The following is a 22,232-nucleotide window of genomic DNA, read 5'->3' on the forward strand; positions in this document are numbered from 1 at the left end:
AGGGTATTCCCTCAACCCATCAGGGCAGTGTGTGGACTCAGTGGCGTCGTGCCCATTGGGGCCCGGGGGGCACAGGCCCCCCCCCAAATTTTGTCAAAGGTGTCATAAAATTTTGTCATAATTTAAAAAAAAAAGTGTTTTCGAAATCGAAAAGTAGACTAAATAGTCAATTGCTCTTTGATGGTCGTTGCGGATTTTCCACACACCTCAAAGACGACATATCGGGATTAGTAATGCCATTGCCTTTGAATATGTTTGTCCTAAGCTCGCCTGAGTGACCTGATGGTGCTGGCCACGCACCCGACCGCGCGGAAGCGTGCAAGCAGACTACCATTGACTCATTTTGGAACCTAACTCAGCGACGTTGAATGAGAATAGTGTCAGCAACTGAATTTCTTGTAGGGCCTACGAGAAATGAGGCTTCTGTTGACTGTTTGTTCAATGGTTTTTAATTGTTGATATTCAGTCAATCGAAACAGTTAAAAAATTACTGGTTGATAACTAATGAACCAAACGTGCCATCAACGCTGCCATCGTTGAACAATATTATATATACATAGTCCCAGAGTAAGTGCAACCCGTTACCTTTGCCAAAGTCAGTAAATTCCCCCAGTGGCGTAGGAAGGTACTTTTGAGTGGGGGGCTGAAGACTGATGTGACCCCCCTCCCCTTTGGAATTTTTTGGCATTTTCAGGTGGCCTCAGATGCAATTTGGTGCAATGTAGCACACTTCAACACCCACACCATTTTGTAAATTCTTTTGCATTTTCACCTGGCCTTAGATGCAATTTGGTGCTCCAAATGAGATTTTTTTCTCATGTGGAAATGAAAAAGGGGTTTTCTGACTTGCGAAGCGGGGGGGGGGGGGCGGAATGATACTTCCGCCCCTCCATATTTTTCACTGGGGGGCTGGCGCCCCTAGCCCCCCCGGTTCCTACGCCCTTGAATTTTCCATGAAAAAATTGGCAGATTTTTTAATTGTTTTCTAAGCCAGTAACAAAGTTCGGAAAGTTAAGATAAATGTAGTGAACAGAGATTATGGGACTCCATGTGAACTTGTTCTTAAGTAATGCAATCAGTTCGCTAAAAGGTCCACCAGGATAAATTTTCCTCATGATGTGATAGGTAGTTTCGAAAAAAATGAATAATAATAATAATCATTTCAAAAAGGAGGGCTTAAACTATTGTTATCATTTCTAATAATCACTTTTGGTATTCCAACCAACTCCCTTTCCCCACCTGAAGAATATAAACCTGATGGAAAGGGAGGGGGTGGGGTGTTCATCCACTTGAAGAGTGTAAAACATCTGAAGACACTTAGGATAATAAGAAAGCCAAGTTATTCTTCCCATGAAAATTGGGGAACCTTCCACTTCCGTGCACCGGAACCCCCCCCCCCTCTGTCTCTCTCCCTCTCTCTATCATGGCAATAAAGTATCTTCTGTTGCATGCGCTGCTGCAGAATGCTGACGTTTGTGTGTTTATGTACAAGATTCTACACTGTTTGTAAACTGCTTAACGCATATAAGTAATTACACTTGAGATTGTTAAATTAATTCCACAAAAAGTGTTTCAAACTACAAGAAAATATCATAATTCAGAAATGAAAAGTATGCCAAATAAACCCGTTCTTATCTCCCATAATGTAAACTGTATTATTTGCTCTTGCAAAGTTGATGATTAAGAAGAACAAGCATGCGCAATCAACCTGCATTGAACATGGTTATTCTGATGTGCTGTCCGTACCCGAGAGTTGTAACGATATGTATAGTAAACTTTAATGGCGCCCTCTCTCTTTTGTAGTCTGTTGGCCGATCCGCCTGCGTCACAATGCGTTGCTGCGCCCGACGTGAACTACGAGCTACCTTTCTTCCGTACACACAAATGTATATGTACGTGTACGTCGTATAGTAATACATTCCTTACTGTGAAGGTATACAGACGGCGAGCCAGGATTGAAGCAGGGAACGGATAGCGCGGCGCAAGTAATATCATGGGTTGCCAACATTCAAAATGTCAGGTCAGGAGAGAGGAAAGAGGCTCAGGGAGCGTCAGAGACAGAAAGGGAAACTTTTGGAACTGGATCGGGAGGAAGCGACGTGCAATGGTGAGTCGGAATTATAGCCTTGACCAAATGCGTTGTAAGGCCTATGTATAGTGTATATGTTCTGTCTTATGGGTACACCGTACAATTAATATCATCCCACGGCGCTCCCTCGCAACGATCCCGCCCATGTATTTCATCGACTGCATTTTATTGCAATTTATTTGTCTTCCCTTTTAGTAATAAAATGGCACTTTTTATGTCAATAATGTATCCGTTTAACCATGTAGCCAATTTTAAATAACCCCTAACTTGTCCTGAGTCTGGAAAACGTCTGACGTCATCTATTTTAGTTCAACGGTGAGCATATGTTCCTAGGATAAGTCATTTGACTAAAATGTAAACTGCTTTTTCAATTTCCAATTAAAATGTTTTAGTTCAACTTAATCCTCCATATAAATCGTAATTCTAAAGCTGAACCCGCTGAGCTCTTAATTCCGTGTCCGATATTGCAGAGCTACCAACTAGTAGGCTACATTTCGTACGTTAACTCATGATAAATGCGGTGTACGGGTTTTCCCTCAAAGAATACGTTTTTTTTATGTTGAAAATAATCCATAGTAATAATAATTATGCGTAGGAAAGAAACACTGTGATAAGAGAACAATCATAAATTTAAACGAGCAATAACCATACTAGTGAATGATACATAGATGAATTACAATGTTGTTGCAATTGACAGTTCGCGGTAAACTTACAGCAAGTTTAAATTTATACCATTTATCTCAATGGGAATTAACTGTGTGATATAGCTTGGCGCGTGCCATGCATGTCGGAAATGTTCATATATGTGATGACATTGGTACGTGTGTGTTCACAAGCTCTTCGTTCAGTTAGAAAAATAGTACACGAACAAATAAAAACTTTAATATAGCCATTAGTAATCGAGAATTTTGTTTGAACTTGGGGACTTTGCAATACAGTAGGATGTAAAGGTAAGTTATAAAATATGTGACAATTACTTATCGATTCCTTGACCAATGAAAAAAGTTCGTTGCACATCAATCTTATGACGTACTTAGCCGAGTCTAACATTAGGCTTAGTTCTACAGTAATGTTAACAGAGGCCTAACTACAGTCGTAGTGTACATGACAATGTGGCCTTGACGATGTCCATTTTACTTTCTTTAGACAAAATAGGTGTTATAAAAATGTTAATGATTCTTTCACATGCTTATTACGTTGCTTTTCAGTTTCTTTGCGTTCATGAATTTAAATTGAGCATTGCCTATAATTATTTCAAATTCCCGAGGTGCCCACAGTTTTTATTTGTTAGCCTAACACAGTAATAGTTAGGCCTAAGTTCGATCTAGTAGATCTAGCATACATACATGCATTATGTGTAAGTTAACTTAAACAAGTATTCTGTTGCCTATGAACTTTCATAAACATTTTCATAAATTTAAATTCACAAATTCCCTTCCGAAATACATACCAGTTTGGGATGTTCATTCTTATGTTGTTATTAATTAAATGTCACGTCATTGTTTTGTGCTGTAAGAATATTTGAATTAACATGACAGCCATGTTAATTCATTTGGGAGAGCCCTATATACAGCTGTTGTTTTTATATGAACAGGATAGAGAATTTTATGAGAAATATGGAGATGTGTATATGGGTGGTGGGAAAAGTTCTAAGATTTCAAGATTTGTGAAAAATGTGAAAATCGTTTGAAACATGAGAAAGTTTGACCTAGTTTTGCGAATAAATCAAGGAATATTCTTCATTTGTGTACAAATAAATAGCTTTACTTTGGTGGAACAGACTGGGGGAAGGGGAGTTGCATGTGCATAGGCCAAACAGTGGCCAAGCCCCTCTCCCAGTTAGTATGTTTGGAAAAAGGCCCTTGCAGAAAATCTGATCATGGAAGAAGAGGGAAGGTTCTTAGTGTGTCCCTGAAATTGGTGTTCATTAAGTTGTGTTGGTGTAATTTATGTAGAATAAGATCATTGGTTTGCCAGAGACTGTATTGGTGTCAGAACGTCTCCCCAAACTATCTTTTCCTTCCCCCCTCCCCAGTGGATAAATACTGGGAATGGCTAGAAGACCTTAAAATATTTCAAAGGAATTTCTACAAGGGGGGAGGAGGGAGGAAGGGGGGGGGGTTGAGTGAAGGAAAAGTGATCAAGGTAATTCAAGGGAGAGAATGGCTTACCTTCATTATAATATTCTGGGTGCAGTGCTTGTACTTGAACCATGTATACATTACATCCAATGTCATTATGTAAGTTCAATGGTGGTTGTAACTTTCCAGTTGTAACTCAAAAATAAAACGGTTTAACCACTCACGAAACCTGCCTTCTTAACTAAAGTTACTTTTTCATGATTTTTGAATTCTACTTGACTATAGCCCTCCCCCTCCCTGTCCTTCTCTCCTAATCCAGAAAAATCTGGTTTTTGACATGTAAGTATGTATCTAACTATGGACGTATACATTTAGTTACAATCACTGTATATGTGGTGCGGCATCCCCTCACTGTTCATCCAGATTTTTTACATATTAGATTAAGTTATGACACTCTGCTTAAGAGTTATTCCAACATTGTCGTTTCATTTCGATAGCAACAGACACATTAACAATATGGAATCAGTCACACTACAGTAGTATTTTTATTTCTGCATTCACTCATACAGGTTCAAATCCTGAAATCATCAGATGATGATGACGTTTCAGCGACCACTTACTCCGAGCTGCTCACACTTGATAAGCAAGGCCGTGCGAAAACAAAAACATCTTTTGCTCGAAGAGCAGACGACAGGCATGTTGCTGGTAACCCTGGTAACCAAGCACAGGAAACAGTTCAGAGAGGACAGAGACTGCAGCAAGGTGGGTTCCCTTTTGTTTGTATGTATGTATGTATATATGTATGTATTTTAGATCCTCCTGCAAGCAGGAACTTGCGAAGAAGCTATCATTGGCTTATCAAGCCGCAGGCTGACCGAAGTCAGTCTCTTAGATTCATATTTAAAGACCATAATTATGAATTGTCAACAACTCTGTAACTGGACGACATACATTAACCTTGGAGTGACTGGAACTCGGGACCTTATGATTGAAAGGCACCGGCTTTAACCACTGAGCTAACCACTGAGCCTTTTAAGTAAAGTATTTGACCAGAGATATATCCAGGTTAAAAATTATGAATTTCAATTTGTAAGTAATTATTAAATGATTTCAAGAAAATTTTCCTGATTTTTGTAACACTCATAAAAACATGATATCCTCAATGAGCAAGAAAAAAAAACCAAAGAGAGAAAGTAAGAAGTCCAAAGGTGACTAATTCTTTCTAGCATATGTTTGAAGGGTTTCATTTTTACCGTTGATAGTAATTGAATGTGATTAACATATGATATTTTTTTTTCTATTCTTGTTTTTTTGCCACATCAGCAGCAGCATCTTGTCCTGGGAAGAAAAGTCGATGTCCAACACCAGCATCGTCCGAGATTGCCGATATATCGACCGTCGAACAGAGTGATCGCAGTCCGACACAAAGATATATGGGTAAGCCCTCTCTTACATCAGCCGAATCCTCATCCGATGACTTCATACCAATAATTCCATCGTGGAGGATGAGAAACAGGCCTGTCGAAGAGAAGGTCGGTGATGTGACGTCAGAGGAGGAGGAGGAGGAGGAGGAGGAGGAGGAGGAGAATGAAGAGGAGGAGAATACTGTGGCCGATCAAGGACAAGGCAACGATTTAGCATGTCACAGCGAGGAGCCAGTTATAAGCAGAAGAGGCAATGACATTACATCACAAGAAAAGCCAGTGAGGGAATGGATTGGAGGAGATGGTTCCTGGCAAGATGGGAGACGGGATCAGATGGTAGAGGAACAAGAACCAGCGAATGCATCCATGTCAAGAAGAGCAGGCCCGGGACGAGGAAGTCTCAGGAGGCAGCAAAGCGTGAGGCAGGAAGAACTGAGCAATTCGAGAGCAATTGAAAAGCGAATGTCGAGAAGGGAATCAAAAAAAATAGGGAAAAGAGGGACGGAGCAGAAAAATAGAGAGAAGAAGAATTTCGCCCTCAGAGAAAGTTTAAAAGAACAAGTCGTCAAAATAGAAGAGAAAATTAGAGTTCAGAAGGACAATGAAGTGAAAGAACTTCTAAAGGATGAAAAGTTTGCAGATGGTTACAGACAAAAGAAACAGAAAGAGGAAGAACAAAAGAGGAGAGAAGAGTACTTGAGAGAAAACGGATTCGTTTCTGAGGAGATTGACGACAAAGACATAAGACAATTCAAATACAGAGCGATCCAGAGACAGATTGCTGAGAAGGAAGAGCGACGAAAGATTCAGAAGCAGCAGAGAGCAGAGGAAGAGAAGGGACTGGAAGAAGAAAAGAAACGCAAGGAAGAGATGAAGTTGGAGAGATACTTTGAGCGATTGAGACTGAAACGTGAGAATGAAAAACAACAGCTGAAGCAGCAGAGAGAGGAAGAGGAGAGGAGAGAGAAGGCGCAAGGGATCCTGGATGAAATAGAAACAATTGCAGAGATGAGGAAGAGAGAAACGAGAGCACGACAAGAAAAGATGAAGTCGGAGAGATTATCAGATGAAAGGAGACAAAGGTTGTCTGTTATTGATGAAATTGATGAAAGTTATAGGGAGAGTGAGAACTCATCAAACCGCAGCAGAAGTGAATTGCCGAGTGATTCTATTGACGATCTGTTACAGAGGAAGGTATTTATGAATTCTAAAAGCCATCCTAATTAATTTAAAATATCTTGCTTCAAATTTGACAGCGAAAAAAAAAGTACCCTGTGATATGGTTGAGCATTTAGTTTTTATACCTGGCGCAGTTTCTCCTCAAATCGCTGACCAACTTACTTAAATACTCAATGGTAGAAATAAAGCAAATAAAAAAATTATGTGTGGAACACAGTAGGCAGGCAGTAAGGGTGTGTGGGTTGCGGGGGGGGTGGGGGGGGGGTTGACAGGGGTGAAACATAAGTTGTTTGCTGGCAGGTATGGTGTAATATATATAATCATTGTTCCCACTTTGGAAAAATGCTACAGCAATTTTTCGATAATAAAGCAAAACCTCCCTACCCTACTTAACCAAAGGAATATGGACTAGTTGCTTAATGCTTTTAACACATCTTACAACTAGTCGCAGGTAAAAAAAAATCAACCTCCTTCTCAACCAGACCAGAGGATCTCCGTCGAGACGAGAGAGGTTACTGGGATAGGACACAGAGTTGGTGAACTTGTCAACCAGAGCATCGGCTTTAGTAATGTGAGTGAGAATTGATCAGTCTTGTCCTTGAATGTTGGTAATGTTAAACAAATGATGATTTAGTTTACCAAACTCCCATGTTCTCTTATATTTGGGACCGGGGACTGATCAGCTTAAAGTGGTGAGGAATGTAAAGGGGTCATGGGAGAGGGTGAAGGTGCAGGGTGATGTGGGGGGGAGGGGAGGGAGACAGGTGGAGGGGTTTCATCCCCTAAAGAGGGTACCATCTCAAAGTTCAGTGCTGCAATCAAGTCATGTTGCATATGATTTCTTTCTTGTCCAATGTTCCTGTGCAAATTCCTGACAATAGGGATGATTTTTGCCAAAACTAGTAACGGAGGAGGATGGGAAGGGCTAACCCATTCTGACCCAATCTCTTCACATTTGTTTTAATTTAAATTTGAGCAAAATACAAAATCCAATAGCTCTCATCCTTTTTCTCCGACCTTACATTCTCGAACCTTTCTTGGTTTGAAACCTCACATTACGTCAAAATTATATGGCAATGCCCAACTCTTTCCTCCATCCTGCTATATCGTGAAATGTATTTTACCCTGTTTGTGTTCGCAGTTCAGCAACAGATACCAAAGTAGGTTTCATGCATCTCGCTTCCCTGCTGCCATTACCAAATCAGTTCGGCCTCTAAGGGTCCATGCCAACCCAACCCACGGCTCACGGATAACAGGGAGTGACTTCTCTAGACATCAGGCACTCAACGGTCAGAACAACAGACCACAACCATCAACTGTGACGAACCAGAGAGAAAAACCAACTAGACCAAAAGCTGCAGTTGGGGAACGTCCACCAGTTCCCTCAGTTGGAAGGAGCCCGGAATCTGCAAGACTATTCTTCCAACGGCAACGCCGGCAGTAAATCCCATGACTCAGACTTAGCCCCAGAGGGAGCTTTAGTGTCCCCACCCCCATTTTTCCCCTCCCCTCCTTTCCCCTTCCATCTCCAACCATGCTGCCTTCTAACCCCCTTTTTCTGCTTTTTTTACCCCATTCCTGTGATATTGTCACTCTTCTCACTTCCCCCTTTTTTCTATTTTTTCTTCCTTATTGGGGCTTTTTTCCATTTTTTCCATCCATCCAAAACACCCTCTCCCCTCCCCATCCAAAAGTTTTTCCAAAATAATTATTTGTCGCTTTTTTTTTTAAGGATGTTCTCATTTTTTCTTAATCTCACCCTTTAAATGCCCCCCCCCCCTCCCACTACTGCTGACTTAAGGGTACAAGTTTTGGGTCATTTCTGGGTTGAACTGTTTGGCAGAAATTAATTTAGCCTTATGAGATTCTAATTTTAGTCAGGGATGTTCATAATAACTGCTGCTCTTTGAAGTGAAAAACTGTGAGAAATGAAACCAAGTGATGTCTGAGTCGAAATGTGTTGCGGCAAAAGAACAGATGGAAACCAATAAAGCCTCTGAGAATGAACGTTGATCAGGACTTTTAGTAATAGCTGCTCTTTGAAAGTGGGAATCGTGAGAAATGAAACTGATTTATATCTGGGTCGAGATTTGTTTGGAAAAGGAACTGATGGAAGCCACTGTAGCCTTCTCAGAATGAAATTTCAGTGTTAAAGGACTTTTAATAAAGCTGCTCTTTGAAAGCAAGAATCATGAGAACTAAAACCTAAAGTAAAAGTTTAAGTCAAGGAAGAGAACCATGTGCAATGATACTAAAACTACATATTTTGTAAATTAAATTTCAATCAATACATTTGCAATTCAAGATAAAACTACTTACCCTGTTTACTGTGCTCCCGTTTATGCATTCTATCTACAAATCTTTGTTATTTGATTTTTATTTGAAATATTTTCAGCACTTGCATTTTATTGCAACACATTTACCTTCCATCTCCTCATTTCGTAGCATAGGTTCTCCATTGACTTATTAAACTAACTGTGTTGGCAAAAACCAAGGGATGGTTGACCAAGTGGGAGTCAGGGGATGGAGGAGGGGGACTAATTCTTTACATCTTCCCTCCATATCTATTGTACTTTGGAGTCCTTAATTGAGGGTTAATAAAAAACTTTTTCTCCTCTCGTCTGGCCCCCCTTTTTCAGTACTTACCTGAATCCCATGCAGAAAATTACAGGCATTGAAGACTCGCCCCAAACCGTGTGCCGTCCTGTGAAAAAGTTAACTTTCCGTTGCTTGCAAGTGACATTTTCTTCTTGTCGCTACATAATGGCAGGCAGTAAGGAAACGTGATACCTTGTTATCTTTAGCTGGGCCTGAGATGTCCATCGCTGTATCGTTAGTACACTGTGCTATGGGTATTGACCGCAGCTGTATTTACTGACTATACACTAGTGTCTAATTACCGACTGTAGCAAGCTGTGTGTGTATTTTCTGGGATCGATAGTGGTGTCTAACACTTCTGTTACACCTCATTCGAAACCAGGTCAGATTACCGGCATTAGACGTTTCTTTTTTGTGCGAGTCTTCACACCCTTTAAACAGTGCCAGACAATCGAATGACCAATGCTTTGCTTGGTTTTTATCATAATCCTTCAATTTTTCGACTTGTTTCCCGTAATTGCTATACCATGCGGAAATTCAAAGTCAATATTTCAAAAGTATTTACAAATGATAGTCGATATAACAAGAAAACAAAGTCGAAAAGTTTCAAAGTTAAGAAACACGTCGAAAGTTTGATATGAAAACGGTTATAATTTCCATTATACTGGTTCCTTGTACAACTACCTATTGTGGTGATTTAGTTTGGTTCAGATATCATTATTTTCATGCTCGTTTTAGAAGAGCTTTAAAGAAAACAAATACATAAAATTGAAGATGGTGAGGGGGGGGGGGGTGGCAATCTGAATAGTTGGTCAGTCAATGGAGCAATTAAGAGGTATAACAACCAAATACATCAACAAACTGAGTAGAAACGGAGATTTTAGGTCACTCGAAAGAATACTGAAAAGGGGGGAAATGAATTTTTTTTTTTACCGCATTTTCGTAGGGTTGGGAGTATCGCTATTGCGGGTAGCCAAGGGGCGAAGGGGGGGGGGCACCCGCCCCCCCCCCTTGAGCATATTTTTATCATTTTTTAAAATTGATATCGCTGGTAATTTCAAAAGAGAAAATGCTAAGATGGAACTTACAAGGCCTGGGAAGTGCCATTTCCAGCGATTTGGGAGGCACTTCAGCCAAAATTGTCATGTATGCTTCGCGCCAACTCATGGTGGTGCTACGCTTAGATAGTTTGCAATGCCGTATCTACGGCTCTGATAATTTGCCTACATTTTCGCCCCTCCCTTGGCAATTTCCTGGCTACGCGCCTGTTTTTACCTGTGTGTAGTTTGACCTTCACGACCTTTGACTTAACATTATTTGTGACATATTTTGTATCAAATGGCAATGGCATCAGTTATAAACAGTACTGGTGTTGCCAAAGAGCAGAGGATGGAGGGGTATTGTTGTTTCCTTACATACAATCCAATATCAAAACACAAAGGAGCAAATGATGATATTCGAAACATAATTAGTATGCATGGTGATTATTTTATTTACTAACTAAGATACAGGTTAACCACAACCAATAGAGTGACATTCCTTCTTCGTTTACAGATCTGATCTTCGGTAAAATGTAACAGATGATTCAACAAGGTCAGAGGTCAAGCCAAGGCTTTCTCGAGGTCATCATAATTATAGCTTTTATTTAGCAGTTTAGGAACACTGCAGAAGGTATTATCGATCATAAAAAATTCTACAAAATAACAGTTCTCTTAATGTGTTCGTTATATGAAGTATTGGCCCCAAATTTAAGCATGCTACAACTTGGTACAGGTTTTTAAAAGTTTTTTTTCTTTTTCTTTCTAGACGCCCAAAAGAAGTTCATTTAGACATTTAAATGTCAGAATTTGGCAAAATGATTTGAAGGGTGCAGTAAGATGGCGTTGAAATCTGATCTTCAGTGACCATAATTTAACTTCTTGGCATTTTAGCTAAGACCATATGTCGTATACTGTTCCCTTTCTAAGGGAATCGTCGACACACACCTGACGATGATCACAAAGTCACAGTCTAGATGCAAGGGGACTGGGGTTGAGAGCGGATCAATGTTTGGTTGTTTAGTATTAGTGCCCATGGTTCTTTTTGGGTGACTTTTCTTAACCAGAAAACGTACAGAAAACGTACCCAGAGAACATAAGTTCCGATGAATGTAAAAGCATCGAAAACAGAGAGGACCATTATTTGAATTTGTAGCATATTTGGGAGCAATACTTCAAATATCACGTGATATAGTGATAACGCGACTTCTTTTACAATTAACATCTAAGCATAGCATTCGAGTTTAGTCGCTAAATTTACGAAACTTACTACGTATCACGCACTAGTCAAGAAATGAATAAAAGATAGCAGGCTAGAGGGGTCAAGTAAACTTTACTTGGTGCAAACTGTGCATGCCAATTCGAATCGGTCTTTATAAATACCACAGGGCAAACCTCCGGTAGAAACGCACACACCTTCGACAGGGTGCATAGCTGCAAACTTTACCCGTTGATTATTTCTAGTGGTGGGGTTTCCGTTACCGGTTACCCGTTGATCTGTATCATTTCTAATGGTGGGGTTTCCGTCAAGGCATACGTACTGAACACGAGAATGTGTTTCTCGCTCAGCCATTAAGAACCCACTGTATTCGAGGTTCCATTCACTCGACGGACAAGATAAACGAGCAGGGATCATGAGCATAGTATTTCGACCGATAGACTCACATACTGCACAAGGAATATCGTGCTCTGCTAATGGATCTAGTGGCGGGAAATCATCCCTGTATTTCACAGTATAGATATAGCTTCTTCTTTCTTGTTTACCAGACTGTGAATTGTTGTTGTATTCAGGTGTTTCTGGGAGGCACAGGTAGTTACTGCCTCCTCCCTTAGCAAGACGATCTGGCGCCGCAGCTAGACCACTGTATACTTTATTAGCGGTGGTTGGACACTCGTCACGGCCCCAGCGAATGTAGATACTGCCAGATACTTAAATATAACAAAGAAGAAAAACATAATAATAATGCATATATCATTGTTTGAGTCGAGTCCACTTAACCCCACCCCCCCCCCTCTCCACCCAACCTTACGAGTCCACTTCCGGTAAGCCGGTATATTGGAATCGAGGTATTAAAAATCAATTAAGTTCAACATTCAGGAGGAAAAAACGTCTGCTAATATATAGTGTATTACATGAGACCTATTGCAAAGTCCTGTAATGACGAAAGACGCATACGACTAATGCAATTCGAAGCAGTCCACTAATTAGGTAGAACTCGGAGTAAGACTTCGAGCCGGAAACTCTTACACTTAGGCCGTTAGTTTCACATTGTGACTACTTGCACTGCAGACGTACGCTAAAATAGATACGGTAACTAAGCATGCATATCGGTCTATTTATTACATATTGTTGAATGCATATAGAAGCAATGCAATATTGAAAAGGTTCTATCTTTACCTGAAGCCGTACTCTTCGTTTGATGGACCTTAATTATGCATATCTCGATAACCACAGTCTATATGTTGTGAACACTCTCATCCTACTGGGGTTTATGGCGTTTTTGGTTTCGATGATAATCGTAACCTATTTAGTCATGTAGGTGGATGAGTGCGTGTATGAGTGTGACGCCTTGCTTGTTAACACGATAACTCAAGAAGGGAAGCTTGAATCAATCTTAACCTTGGTGAGTAGGTGTACCACATTGAGTCGAAAAAGGCTATCGTTCTTAGAGAAGGTCACAGATCATTTGGGGTCACCAGGGGTCAAATTGTGAAAACAAAAAATTGTGAATAGCTGTGCCAGCATCATTGGAGATTCCAGCGCCATTACCAAACGGGCAAATTGACATACGCCTCGCTCCGCAGGAAATCTCTCACATATAAGCATAGCTTAGAACCCCTTAACGCCATGACAATGTACGTTGCATTAATGCATAGAAGCCAGTCACTGCTTGTCGCTTGCAGCAAATTGAAGATCAACCGCTCACCCAAAAGCGTCAACCTACATTGCTACTTTACGTAGAGTCTAAATTTTAGGCAATGAAGTGCACAATTAATTTTCCAGACTATTTGTAAGAAATTCTTTAAATAAAAAACAAACACACAGATTGTGAGACATATCTAAAAGTATATGTATGCGGAATGGAAAGCGAAAGGAATCTTTAACATGTTTTTTTTTTTTTTTTTAAATGGTTCAACGAAACAGTTTGTTGCTGCTCGATCAGTACTACTGGGTCGTAACAACACTAAGCAGTACTATCTACGGAACATAATGAACGTTTAACGACATTTTCAAGGCACCAAGAAATTGAAATGCGTCGTTTAACTGAACCAAAATGCAACTCGTAACATGTTACCAAAGTTCATCGATCAGTATAAGGTACCGCACCTTAATTAGAGTAGTGTACATTCGCTCGAAAGGTTAACCACTGTCAGAGAAAATTTGCTGCTTGTTTAAGCATGTTCTCAGTAACTATCATTGTTTGTTCTGCCTTTATATGAAAGAGCATAATTTAAAATACAGATGGTGTGAAAATAGGGAGGATCGAAGGTGATATAAACCATTTTATAAAATCTTTGGCTAAATGTTGATATTACTCCGAGCGAGCAGATGGAAGGGTGTGGGTTCAGTATGCTAAACTTGCCCCTCTTCTAGCTCAAAATCTAAACGGTCATGATATGGAAGATTGCAAGTGCCATAATAGGCCAATATCTCAGCTATCTATGCTTTGGCAGGACTTAAAAGTGACGAGTTTAGTGTGTACCTCAATGGAACAATTAATTGTGGTGCGAGACCATTTGATTACCGCTAGACTGCATCTTTCCTTTGGTATTTCAATGGCAGTGACAGAACGGGCGATATCATATACGGCTTTTCTAGCCTATAGACCTAGCTACAAGTTAACTAGTAGTAGTAGTATAGTAGGGGCCTACTATACCGTTGCAAATATAAAGTTATCGTTGTATTAAAACTACAGTAGTTTCTATGTCTAGGCTATATTCAATGGATACGATAGGAAAGTAGAATTCAACAAAAGTATTAGGTGATAACCAGCTTTGTTGGGACTGAGATGACAGTTTGCTCTTCCTGTTTGTCAAGTAGGCCTATAGGCCTCACTGCTAAGCTGCAACACGACAGAGTCATTCTTGAACCTTCCAAGCAAATAACGATGAAGATTAAATGTTTGTGGTAAATATTAAACAGCATGTCAATTATTGTTCAGCGACATAAAAAAGAGAGGCCTAGGTTTTGATGATAAGATTACGATTTCGTCGAAACCTCGTTACCATAACGTAGGCACCCTCTCCGCAAATCATTGTTTTGGGTGTACCAAGATGGCGCGAGCGTTCTTCCAATAAGATCAGTGATTGCTCTCAGTAGGAGCGATATGGCTTCTATGTAGGTAACAGTCGACCGGGATGCGAATATTTTTTTCCCAAACTGAACTGACACTGAAATTATTTCATCGCTTCTGATTGGCTCTCAGCGAGCACGTCAAACGTCAAACAGCGAACAAGTCAAAAGACACAGACATATCGTCAAATGCCTTTTTTTGTGTACACTCACTGGCTGGCAGCGTATTTTTTTTCCCAGGACGAACGTGGGCATCGGCCAATCAAATCCCTGGATTCCAAACATGTGACGCTTTTTCAAAAAACATGTTGTGAATCTTTTTTCCTAGTTTTGACCCCAGATTATGAACGACAATCCTTCATTTTCATAGAAACTGGATCCCTAACCCACTTTCAAAACCCTACCCCTGATTTCAAACGAATTTGTAAATTCCAGAAAAACCTGAAACCCACGTTCGTCCTGGGAAAAAAAATTACGCTGGCTGGCACACACTCGATCGCAGTCTTCGCGGCCACTGCATATTCGACTAGGCCTATCATGATTCACTGACTGAATTCATTTGTATGCTATACATAGTACAATAGGCTACATAAAATGTGTTGTGTAGAGCGGAGTCAAGCGAGTAAACAAACGATCGAGGACTACCTATAATGGGCGCAGCAGTTGGGAATAGTTGCTTCATTGTGTTAAGAACACTATAAACGTTCGTTCATATATACCTACCAAAAGTTCTGGAAAGTTGCTAGTGTGAATATCTTGAATTTGTTCGTGTTGATCATTCTGATATCGACAGAGTATGGAGGGATCCATGTTGAATACTAAAGTATATCACTTGATCGCTGAGAGCCAATCAGAATCGAGGAAATAATTTCAGCGTCAGTTCAGTTTGGGAAAAAAATATTCACGGCCGGGATGTGTCCACATAAGGGAGTGTTCATTAAAAGGATATTATATACAGAAGGATAGCACATCTTGTAAATAACAGCTTAGCACGGTAATTTGTATTAACTTGGCTAAGCGTTAACAATCCTATTGTGTTATCACGGGATGAATTAACCATTCAAGCCAGCAACCGTTTACAACGATATGAATGATTATAATTACCAGTCTCTAGTTTGAAGCGTGAAATAGCATGGATAATTAACACATTTTAAAGGTGTGGGTACAAAGTATGCAAGATCGTTTATTACACCAATTTACATGTAAACTATTCATGGTTTCGCTCAAGTTGTGATATATTTAATCCCGTATTGAATTGCATTTAAACAAACGGCTACACTTATAACTGTTTGGAATCTCAACCAACTGTCCACCAAGACGATAAATTCTCTGTTAAAATAATACTTCAGTACAAGTGTACTTTGTTCCTATCGTAATTGTTAATTTACCAATATAAAATTTCATTACCTGGTTTTTCATCGCTCATAATCTTAAGGTAACCGAACAGAGCCGCATTGACTTCGTTGTCAGGGTTGAGAGTTTCGATAACATCAAGTCCCTGATGGTAGTCACTATAGAGATTTGGGTTATCTATGTCGTCCATGATATCATCCCCTTGTAAAGGTGAACGCTCCTTGGAACTGCGAATCAGTGGCTCCGCTTTCATCATTGTCGCGGTGTACACAGACATCAACAGTAGGATATGTGGTAGAAAACTATTAATTCTAGCCATTTCGGGAAGCGGCAGTAAGTATTCTGCTGACAAAACGAGTTTAAGAATGAATAAGAATTAATGTAATATTCTCACATCAGAAGGTAAAAAGTGATCTTTGTCAGTGTTTGTTGACTGTTGAAAAGTGAAACCACTGTGACCATAAAGAACTTTACACATACATAATTATATACCTCGTCGAAGCAAAGTTCAAAGTGAGTGAAAATACTACATACCTGCATAATATAGTAGATAAAGAAGGGTTTCTACTTTAGACCCCCCCCCCCCTCCCCACCTTCTCTCAAAAGCCAAAGACAGGGAGAGAGAAACACAGAGGTGAAGGTGGGAGGAGAGAGAGGTGGAGAGAGAGGTGGGTGGAGAGAGAGGTGGAGAAAGAAGCTATCACGCAAATAGCGATATCTTTGAAAGTCGATCTCATTCGTATGTTTGCGTTACTGATATAATCACGACTGTGTCGAACATTTCGCAACTGTCGACCTGTCTTATTGGTTTTCACTGTATTTTCAGCAACAATTCACTCTGATTCTCAGTAGTTTTTGCCATAGATAATAATCACTTTAAATTTGAAAACCACTTTTCTTTAATCTAAAATGACCTAATGATGACCGTTCCAGGGAACACTTTTGCTGCCGAAGTAGGGACAGTCCACATCGCCGGTGCAACAAAAACCTATGGCTGAACCCGATGGAAGGGTCGTTACGAAAGAGTTTCATTTCTTTCGCCACAGAAAATATAGACAATTTTACAAAGAACTTCCTATTTGTCATTTGCTGCCTCCCTCCTACTCCCCCAGCGACCCCCCGCCCATTCGGATATAGTACGTGCGCAAGTAGTTAGCAACAATATAGTGGAATATCGCGATTACAATTGTGATTTCTAAGTGTCAAACTGAGTTCCCCTCTTTCTACTCCCCTCACACAATTTGAAATAAACTATGGGTCATGATTAGCATCTTAGTCTGCATGTACAATTAGGAAGGTTCAATGTCTTCACAATCAAACAGATTTCAGCAAAAATGAAATTATTTAAGAATTAATACCCGACAAAACATTTACGACAATGTCCCTGTCTAGTTGTAGTTTTTTTTTCATGCATCAGATATAATAGACATCTCCACTGAACGTCATGAAACTATACTCAACATCATAGTTTCATTTAGACTTAAATTCATAACACTAAATTTTACATATGGTTGAAGACGATATATTGGAAAATTAATTTACGCATAACCCTCTTCTGAGAATGTTTTAGCAAGACATTTAAAATTTATGCTGCAAACTATAATAAGACAACTTTGACAACACTTTTTGTTAAAAAGAACTATAATCGATCGAAATAACTTAATAAAACTTACCTTGATCAAACTAGACAGTCGATCTTCCACAAGTTGTTGCAAGTCAAGGAGTAAAATGTCTGAATGATGGATTTAATAGAAGAAGTGGCAATCTCTCATGATCTCGCCTTCTAATGAGTTGAATGCGCATGTCCCTCACTATAATAAACCTTCCAATTAGTTGAATGCGCGTGCTCAGTATACCATTGCGCAATGTGTCATATAATCTCACAGTAAAGAAAAAACAGCAGTGGTGGTATTACGTGACTTCATTTACATATTGCAATATAATATCACTGACAAACAAATATAACTCAAATAATAGGCTAGATAATATTTTCTTACATAAAGGTGCACATTTACATCTTGGGTACCCGCTAATAAGTTTCATGTACCTCCGGAGACTGACTCAAATCAGTATTTCAATCGTGCTTATGTATTACTATAATTGCTTCAGTTTCCAGAAATTGAATGACACCACAGTTCCTTCCAAATATGAGAGCAATGTACCCATAATGCTGCATGTGCTTCCTTTCTTTGAGGAAGTTGGTTAGATACGTATAGATAAGTATAGGAAGACTAACTATCGATTGTGATGGGATGGGGCAGAATACCAGTGGGGTCTGGTGTATCCCAGAAGAATGTTTCACTAAGGTGGCCCAGATTGGACGTTTCTACTCTAATTTTCTATACGAATTTCAGTGTTTGTCTATTTCATGGAATCATCAAAATTCGAAAAAGAAAGAGAAAACTAAATGCATGAGGTACCGGTATATGAATGAAAAATTATCATTTTGATTCCCTGGCACTACTCATATGAATTTGTTTTGTGACATTTTGATGCAGTTAGCGTTACCCGCCCCCCTCCCCCCCCCCCCGTGGAGTGTATGCCTATAGTTGAAAAAGTGAGGGGGATGCACATACTCCTGCTTCTTTTCTAAGTGGGGCCGTCGGGAGGAGGGTATAGGGATTCCCTTGTTCCTATGCTTAAGAGGTATGACAGTTGAACGTGGGTAAATTGGTTGTAGTTAGTTTATGCTGTCGCTTAGGAAGAGATGGTGTTACCTTTCTATCTCTAACGTGTAGTATTGAAGCTCAAAAAATCGATACAAGAGAACAAGACAATTTAAAAATGCTGTAACATCGGTCTCACAACAACTCCTTCCCCTAACTAATAACAGCAACCAGTACATCCTCCAATTAATTATTCCTATGAAGGGAACATGATCAAACTTCGTTTCGCTTATTTCTACCATTAAATCACAATGATATACATTTGTTAATACATAGTTAAAGAAATGAGGCAGCGGGACCAGAAGTAAGATAACTTTTCGAGCCCGGCCCCTCACATAGTAAAAACGAGAAAATTAAAGTTTATATAGAGAAAAGAAAACAAATTTGATAGAATATTTGATAATTTGTAGAAATAAATAATTACTGCTGAAGTGTTGCTACGCTTCATTGGTAAATTGGACCAAACAATATCAACTAAGATACACCTCGTATTGTTATATCCTGGGTACCCGCGGGACTGGTTCATGTGCCTCCATTGATTATGATCAGCTAACTCGAACCATACTTAAGTTTCATAAAAAAAAAATAATGTTAAAAAAACACGAGATATTCGATTCCTTGTTGTAGATTACGGTTACAGCTTAAATAGAAGCCACCAACGGAATCACAAACGCTGCTACTTTATATTGCATCATCTCTTTTATTGAGAGTATCAACTGGTTCACGACATTTTGGGGCCTGATAAACGTCCCCGCATCTACAGAAGGATGAATATCAACAGAAATTAGACAAAGATTAAAAATACAGCTTACTAGCCACTTCAAGGCGTGAGTGTCGCCATGTTTGTCGAAATTATCAGCGCCCAAAACCGTCGGGCGCCCTCCCTCTTATCTGGCATTTTACTCCGCAGCATTTGTAGTTTCAATTTGAATTTGTAGGTTATGATACACGTAAATAAATTTATACCTGCAAATCCTCACAATTGTTTTGTAACTTCCTTGTTCGTATAACACCAAGTTGGTCAGAGTTCACAGTCCGGGTATGAGCATGCGTCTTCGGTTAACCTTATCCAAATATGTGAAAAGGAAATTTCGGAACCGAACCATCAAAATTGAGGTTTCAACTTTAGAGAATGCATTGTCTTTTCACAGGATTAGAAGAATTCATACTGTAGCCATAAAACGATATTATCTACACATCATATCTTGTAATGAAACAGGTAGCAAAATGACCATGTCTAGAGATGATATTATTTTTTTATGTGAGGATTCCACAAACCTCCATGTCCATGTTTAATGTTGGAATCTAAAAACGACCATGAACATTGTATCGTGCAGGTTAACATTTTTCATGCCAATTTTAAAACAGGGGCGATTTTTATTCTGTTTTGTATGTGTTTGTGTTTCCTTTAAATACATGTGAAGTTTGATTCAAGGAATCACATTCCATGGACACTGTGGGAAGGGCGTGGGCAAGTTGTGGATGCTTAGTGGAGGTCTCTGATAGATAGAAAAATATATAGAAATAAAGAACAGAAATAGAAATGTGCACTTCCAATGCCACTGAGATTGGTTGAGTATCTTTGTAGAATTTATATGTGGTAATATGTGGTTTACATAAAGTAAGAAATAGCATCATGGCTATTGCATCTCATGCATATTTACATGAGCCAAAAGCGTTTGAATAACGCAGAGCTAATTAAAATATCAGTCAGTACCACCCCCTCCCCGACCGCACCTAATCAGTTAAGAATGTTGAATTGACGAGATACGATAAGTTGTCAATATTTTGCAGAAAATTGTTCAATTGCTCAGATGAACAATTGAACATTTTGCAGAAAAATGTTGAATTGACGAGATATGATAAGTGGTTAATTAGACATAATGCAGAGATTGTTCAATTGCTCAGATGGAATGAAAAGAACAATTGAACATTTTGCAGAAAACTGTTGAATTGACAAGATATGATAAGTTGTCAATTAGACATTTTGCAGATAATTGTTCAATTGCTCTGTTAAAGCAACTGAGCAATCCAACATTTTCTGATGTAGGATAAAATATTATCTTGTTTTCTAAACAATTTACTGAAATAATGTCAACTTAATGGGGCAAAGATTTTCTTATGTTGATAGCACTTTCAAGTTTCCGTAACTCTCCCATTGAAACAAATTGATCTGTTTGCTAAATACAGGGCTCTGCTGTGTAGTGTATGCCTATAGTTGAAAAGTGAGGGGGAATGCACATACTCCTGCTCCCTGACTTTTCTAAGAGGGGGCCGTCGGGAGGAGGGTGGGGTCCCCTTGATCCTGTGTCTAAGAGGTATAACAGTTGAACGTGGGTAATATGGTTGTAGTTAGTTTATGTTGTGGCTTACGAAGCGATGGTGTTACCTTTCTATCTCTGACGTGTAGTAAAGGAGCTCGAAATTCGATACAAGAAAAACAAGAAAAATTTAAAATGCTGTAACATCGGTCTCTCAACAACCCCCCCCCCCCCCCTAACTCATACCCTAACTAATAACAGTAACCTTCTACATCCTCCAATTAATTGTTCCAAGGAGGGAACATGTTCAAATTTCGTTTCGTTTATTTCTAGCATTAAATCACAATGATGTTACATTTGTTAATACATAGTTATAGGAATGAGGCAGCGGGACCAGAAGTAAGATAACTTTTCGAGCCCGGCCCCTTACATAGTAAAACGAGAAGATTAAAGTTTATATAGAGAAAAGAAAACAAATTTAATGAAAAATTTGTTAATTTGTAGAAATAAATAATTACTGATGAAGTGTTGCAACGCTTCATAGGTAAATTGGACCCAACAATATTAACTAATATTTAAGATACACCTCGTATTGTTATATCCCGGGTACCCGCGGGACTGGTTCATGTGCCGCCGTACTTAAGTTTCATAAAAAAAAAATAAAGTTAAAAAAACACGAGATATTCGATTCCTTGTTGTAGATAACGGTTACAGCTTAAAATGAAGCCAGTGAATCAGCTGATACTCTCAATAAAAGAGATGATGCAACATAAAGTAGCAGCGTTTGTGATTCCATTGGTGGCATCTATTTAAGCTGTAACCGTAATCTACAACAAGGAATAAAGGTTTATTGACGCGTATACCTATCTCGTGTTTAAAAAAAAAAATGATGAAAGTTAAGTATGGTTCGAGTAAGCTGATCATAATCAATGGAGACACATGAACCAGTCCCGCGGGTACCCAGAATACAACAATACGATGTGTATCTTAAATATTAATAAATATTTTTTGGTCCAATTTACCTATGAAGCGTAGCAACACTTCAGCAGTAATTATTTTTTTTCTACAAATTAACAAATTTTCCATTAAATTTCTTTTCTTTTCTCTATATAAACTTTAATCTTCTCGTTTTACTACGTAAGGGGCCGGGCTCGAAAAGTTATCTTACTTCTGGTCCCGCTGCCTCATTCCTATAACCAGGGACGTCGCTAGAGGGGGTGTGGGGGGGGGGGATCTCACCACAAACTTGG

The 22,232-nt window shown here is 39.3% G+C and overlaps 3 protein-coding genes and 1 long non-coding RNA gene across 8 annotated transcripts in view; 3 read left to right on the top strand and 1 right to left on the bottom strand.

Annotated features, from left to right (window-relative positions):
- Window positions 1-22,232, top strand: part of LOC139964701 (uncharacterized) — a 104,592-nt gene that overhangs the window by 55,802 nt on the left and 26,558 nt on the right. The gene's annotated exons all lie outside the window — the stretch shown is intronic.
- Window positions 1-22,232, top strand: part of LOC139964722 (uncharacterized) — a 41,174-nt gene that overhangs the window by 820 nt on the left and 18,122 nt on the right. The window lies entirely within an intron of this gene.
- Window positions 1,891-8,285, top strand: LOC139964697 (uncharacterized). 2 transcript variants are annotated; one of them, XM_071966544.1, is made up of 5 exons: window positions 1,891-2,107; window positions 4,740-4,932; window positions 5,494-6,788; window positions 7,225-7,344; window positions 7,915-8,285. In XM_071966544.1, exons 1-5 carry the CDS (start codon window positions 1,994-1,996, stop codon window positions 8,215-8,217), a joined length of 2,025 nt encoding a protein of 674 aa, XP_071822645.1. In that variant the 5' UTR covers window positions 1,891-1,993; the 3' UTR covers window positions 8,218-8,285. The 2 variants fall into 2 exon arrangements, with proteins under 2 accessions (XP_071822645.1, XP_071822646.1); XM_071966545.1 differs by having other exon boundaries at window positions 5,494-6,791; window positions 7,227-7,344; window positions 7,915-8,054.
- On the bottom strand, window positions 10,840-17,883 carry LOC139964717 (uncharacterized). Of its 2 annotated transcripts, none has more exons than XM_071966575.1 (3): window positions 17,729-17,883; window positions 16,110-16,397; window positions 10,840-12,337 (listed from the first exon to the last, which is right to left on the bottom strand). In XM_071966575.1, exons 2-3 carry the CDS (start codon window positions 16,372-16,374, stop codon window positions 11,742-11,744), a joined length of 861 nt encoding a protein of 286 aa, XP_071822676.1. In that variant the 5' UTR covers window positions 16,375-16,397; window positions 17,729-17,883; the 3' UTR covers window positions 10,840-11,741. The 2 variants fall into 2 exon arrangements, with proteins under 2 accessions (XP_071822676.1, XP_071822677.1); XM_071966576.1 differs by having other exon boundaries at window positions 16,110-16,400; window positions 17,729-17,853.

The sequence above is a fragment of the Apostichopus japonicus genome, chromosome 23 (assembly GCF_037975245.1).
Source record: "Apostichopus japonicus isolate 1M-3 chromosome 23, ASM3797524v1, whole genome shotgun sequence".
In the NCBI taxonomy this organism is placed as follows: Eukaryota; Metazoa; Echinodermata; class Holothuroidea; order Aspidochirotida; family Stichopodidae; genus Apostichopus; species Apostichopus japonicus.